This window comes from Onychomys torridus, chromosome 13 (assembly GCF_903995425.1).
Source record: "Onychomys torridus chromosome 13, mOncTor1.1, whole genome shotgun sequence".
Classification (NCBI taxonomy): domain Eukaryota; kingdom Metazoa; phylum Chordata; class Mammalia; order Rodentia; family Cricetidae; genus Onychomys; species Onychomys torridus.
In genome coordinates, this window is record NC_050455.1 from 40884903 (window position 1) to 40890310 (window position 5408).

Genomic DNA, 5408 nt, shown 5'->3' on the forward strand with positions numbered 1-5408 from the left:
CACTTCCCAAAACTGCTTCTACATTGGAACATGGAATCTAGGGTAACCTAAATCTGTGGGGCCATGGCCTCTCATATGTGGCTCCAGAACAAACTATCTCTCATCCCTTTTGATATGAGGGTTGTGTTTTGGGTTCCACAAAAGTCATTGATGGATTTATCGCCATCTTCAACTTGTCATGGAAGCCTTTTGGTAAATAATTTCAAAAAAGAACACCAGCTGGGCAGTGGTGAAGCAAGCCTTTAATCCCAGTACTCCAGAGGCAGAGGCAGGCAGATCTCTGTGAGTTCGAGGCCAGCCTGGGCTATAAAGTGAGTTCCAGAAAAGGCTCCAAAGCCACACAGAGAAATGCTGTCTCAAAAAACAAAAAACAAACAAACAAACAAAAAACCCACCAGCATAACTAATGAAACTGCTTACTTGACTGATTCTATTGTGTAAAAGTCTTGATTAAAGGAAATGAGAGAAACAGGAAGTGATTTTTGTGGAAGATGAAAGTACAAAGGGGTGGGGTGCTGTCCTTTTCCTCATTATTTCTGAATCTGCCCCCTCTCTACAAATGTAAAGTACTTTTTCAAAGCTCAGTTCATCCTCAAAACTTTTACTATATACAATAAAAAAGCTTTCAAGAAACAAACAGAAAATTTAACCTTCTGCACTGCAAAAATCAAAGCAGGAGTTAACCAAAACAATTTACTTCTATTCAAGTCTTGAGTTTCCCATTGGCCAAAGATGTCTACACAAATGATAATAGCTTATTGCTAATATATGTATAGAGGAGGAAAAAGTAAATATTGTGTTCCTTTAGAATATGACCCAACCAAATTATAGAAGACTTCCTGTGCAAGTTCACAGAATTTAAATTACAATAAAGATGTCCCCTAAAATAGTTTATATAAGCATATTCAGCCAATCTGAAATGATATATATGAATTCATGTTCCATTTCATTTAGGCAACTGGAAACATTTCATGCTTTCTTAATGTGCATCAAGCACTGTGGTAAGCCTGGGAAATTTAGAAAGTATAAAGCATACTCTGATTATGAAAACATGCTTAACACACACTCACACATTTTTGATTAATGGAATTATAACACAATGAGTTCTCATTACAACAAACTGTTGGACATTAACAAAATGGTGTTTAATTCTGAATGCTGTTATAAAAAAAATCTTTTTAAAAAAATACTTGTGCTTACACTTGATGGAATTTTAAAAGATGAGAAAGATTTCATTAGGTAGTAAAAGAATGCCAGGAAGGAATTTGGAATGGGAAAAGAGGGAAGTGAAGCTGCGGAGGAGCCCCAGAGAAGCGCAGAAATGGAAGAGGTGCTCCAGGGAGAGAAGAAGCCATTAAATGTGAAAAATGTCTGGAGAGTAGCAGTATAGGGTGGTCTCGGTCTGTATATTGTTTGTAAAAAGCTTGATTTTACTATAATACTAAAAATCAAAATATTCATAAAATAAACATAACACATACCATGCACATTCTTACATTTTCAAGGTCTGCCTAATTAGATGGCAGACTTCGTTGTGGAAAGTAGACATTTTGACCAGTTTGGAGCACTGCCTCCTGTATCTCTCACAGCACTTGCTTTCTCTACGTATTTTCTGATACTGGGGCTAAACACTTAAATGAGTGGCATGAATTCTCCTGAAGCACTAACTAGCAGCAGAAAGTAGGTATCACCATCACTCTAAACAGTCGTTTTCATAATCTCTCAGTAGGAAATTACATTTCACAAATGGCAAAAGCTTGGAAGAAATAAGAGTAAAAGTGAGACCAGAAAAGTGGAAACCCAAGAGGGATCGCTGCGTAAATACCATTCATGTTCTACTAATTTCTTGATTTTAAGCACCCATTTTTGTTTATGGTACATATTAGGATGCTCATTTGAGAGGAGTGCGCTAACTATAAAACTACAGATTTGGCATTCTCGTAGAAGAAAGTAATTTCCCACTATTTATGCATGATAGCAATGTTATCTAATATAGGTAAGTGTTTCTCGAAATCTAAACAGGCCTTCCTGTTCTGCTTTTAATCACAGTAATATTTGCTTACTGAATAATATAAAATAATGGATTTTGAAAATTTAAACAAGAATATTCAACAGGACGTGTCAGAGAATACTCAAGTGTTCATCCTATGTTAAGCACTGTATTACAAATGCTTACATGCTATCATTGGACTTTCTAACCACCCAGAGGCCCCTAGGAGTATCAAAAATCAGCAATTGAAGAAACTTATTTAGAAACATCATGTGACTTGCTTTGTAAAAAAACAAAGAAAGGGGATATAAAAAGGTAACTTTGTGACATAAAAAAGACTTCAATAGAAACAGTGCTGGATGCAGAGATACAAAGAACAGAAAATCAAGGTTCCCAAAGTACACAAACAAACAAACAAAAATGCTTTAATATATAAAAGGGCAAAATACTTAAGCATATACTCATCAAAGATAATGGCAAAGCAGCACAAGGTAACACACTGTCATTTAACTATCTCAAGGACACAAATTAAAAACACAATACTAATGTACACCTATCACAATGAATGTAATTTTTTTATTTTTTATTTTTATTTATTTTTTTTTTTCGAAACAGTGTTTCTCTGTGTGGCTTTGGAGCCTGTCCTGGAACTCCCTCTTTAGACCAGGCTGGCCTGGAACTCACAAAGATCCTCCTGCTTCTACCTCCAAAGTGCTGGGATTAAAGGAAGGCACCACCACCTCCTGACTGACTGTAATTTTTTTTTTTTAACCTTATCTGAATGATGATGCCAGGTGTTAGCAAGCATCAGGAGGAACTTGGACTCAACATGTTAAAGAGAATGTCATTGTATGAGAACTTAGGGGAAAGTTGTGTGATTTGTAAACAGTTACACATACCATATTATCTGGTCACTTTAGATTAATTTAGTTACCCAAGAGAAAACATATGAACTCACAAAGTCCTATACAGGCATGTCACTCACAGCTTGATTTTAATACCCTAAACTGTAACTAAATTGTTCATCAGCAGATAGGATAAATTGGATTTTATCTTTATAATGTTGTACAGCAATAAAAATAAGCTAAAGTATTGGTATACTCCAGTGTAAACAGACTTTATTATTCTGAGTTAAAGAAACCAGGCTTTGTGCCTGGTGGTAATTACAGTGTAGAGGAACCTAGAAAATACAAACTAGCCAAGAAAGTGAGGTACAGCAAATCGGTGGGTGTCAGGAGTGAGACTAGATAGGAAGAGTCAGAATTTAGAATTAGGAAGTGTAAAAGGATACGGAAGTGGTCGACAAATGTCATTATCTGGGTTTAGCTGGTGGTTTCACAGGTGTCAGGCTGAAACTGTGATAAATATCTGAAATTTAATATGTGGAAGTTATTCTTAGACAAATCTTTTTAAATATTTTGCTTGCCTCTATGAACTTTTTTTTTCTATCATCTTAACCATCACCCACATTTTACTTAAGATTAAATGTTCTTCTTTGAGAATGGTGACACATACCTGTAATCTCAGCTCTTGAGATGTGGGACGGAGGAAGATGGTGAATTCAAGCCCAACTGTGGCTACGGAAAACAACAAACCACTGAATCTTAATTCTGAAGATTCAGTGGTTTGTTGTGCACACGCCTTTAATCCTGGCGCTTGGGAGGCAGAGGCAGGTGGATCTCAGTGAGTTCGAGGCCAGCCTGGTCTATAAAATGCGTTCCAAGACAACCCGGGTCTACACAGCGAGTTTAAAATATGACTTCTTTACAAGAAAGGTAAGTTCTGTATTTAAAAAGACAATGCGTTTTAAAAGTAGTTATTACAGTTAAGAAGTTTTCCGTTACACCAGTAACTATTTCCCTACCTATGTTTGTTAAAATAACCAGGAGTCCTTTGTAACGCTTTGCATATGAAAATTTATTGTATCTTCCTTTCCATGACCTTAGGGTCTTAGACAGGAAAAGACTAGTAGACGGACACAGGGACACCTAAGTCTTTTCTTCAGTGAGTCACTGAGCCTACTCTTAATGACAGAATTTTAATTTAGGTAAACTAATCAACTACACGCTGTCTAAACCAGAATCTTGTGTTAGTCATTCAGCGTGGTATTGTAAATGGTATCTGTCTGGGTTCCCTTTTTTAAGGACTCGGTGTGACCCTCGTGCCATGCCTACCCGACAAATGAGTTACACAGCCTCAGTGGCCGAGATCTCTTAGAACTCCGCGGAAGAGAAGGGCCGTGTGACGCAGAGGTCATTGCTAAGGCTGCGTTCTCATTTAGACCTCAAGCTCAGCAGCAGACCTTGTACCGAGCTTTCCTGGCCTCAGTTTCCCCTACTTTCAAACAAGAGGAGTCATGCTGTCCTATTTCTGCTTTTTTTCCAAGCACACCGGCCCTGCACTGATATCTCTGCCCCGTGTGCTGCACAGATGCACTGTCCCACAGTGTTTGGCCTCCAGGTATCCTTCAGGTCCCCTACCAGCTTCCGGTCGACGTCTGCTGGCCTCGGTGGCCTCCTCCTCCCAGGACTCCACTGGACCTGCTAGGGTGCGGCAAAACTTTCACCCAGATTCCGAGGCTGCCATCAACCGCCAAATCAACAAGGAACTTTATGCGTCCTATGTGTACCTGTCCATGGCCTACTACTTCTCCAGAGATGATGTGGCCTTGTACAACTTCTCCAAGTATTTCCTTCGCCAGTCCCTGGAGGAGAGGGAGCATGCGGAAAAGCTAATGAGGCTGCAGAACCAGCGTGGAGGCCGCATCTGCCTCCAGGATATCAAGAAGCCAGACCAGGATGACTGGGAGAGCGGACTGCGGGCCATGGAATGTGCTCTGCTCCTGGAAAAGAGTGTAAACCAGTCGCTGCTGGACTTGCATACTCTGGCCTCAGAAAAAGGAGATCCTCACTTGTGCGACTTTCTGGAAACCCACTATCTGCATGAGCAAGTGAAGTCTATCAAAGAATTAGGTGACCACGTGCACAACTTGGTCACCATGGGGGCTCCTGCTGCTGGCCTAGCAGAGTATCTTTTTGACAAGCATACCCTTGGGAGTGAGAACAAACACTAAGGCAGAGACTGCCTTTCCAATACCCCAGTGGGTCCCAAGACCTGGAGTTAGTGGTCGCCTGCTTTCTTGCCCTTCAAATTTAACTCTGTCTTTTATATTCTCCTTTTTGGACTGTTCTGACAGTGTTTTGTAGAGATAATATGCTTAGCCTGGTGTTCACCACAACTTTGTGTCAACACCAAAATACTAATACTTTTCCCAGCCTAAAAGATAGCCCAGAATATGTGGTATGAAAAGATGGAACACAAAACACTGAAATTAGATACAACATCGTGCTCTTAGAATATTATCAAATGTTGTTCCTAACCACAAACCTTAATTGAAATTCCATAATTTTTCAGTTCA

The 5408-nt window shown here is 39.4% G+C and overlaps 1 protein-coding gene across 1 annotated transcript; it reads left to right on the forward strand.

The window, feature by feature from the left end:
• Positions 1-4346: 4346 nt before the first annotated feature.
• On the forward strand, positions 4347-5063 carry Ftmt (ferritin mitochondrial). Its single transcript, XM_036204360.1, has one exon. It carries the CDS (start codon positions 4347-4349, stop codon positions 5061-5063), a length of 717 nt encoding a protein of 238 aa, XP_036060253.1.
• The last annotated feature ends 345 nt before the right edge of the window (positions 5064-5408 follow it).

Excerpts from the sequence above, each read along its gene's own strand:
- Ftmt (XM_036204360.1), top strand. The coding sequence starts at position 4,347 with ATGCTGTCCTATTTCTGCTTTTTTTCCAAGCACACCGGCCCTGCACTG.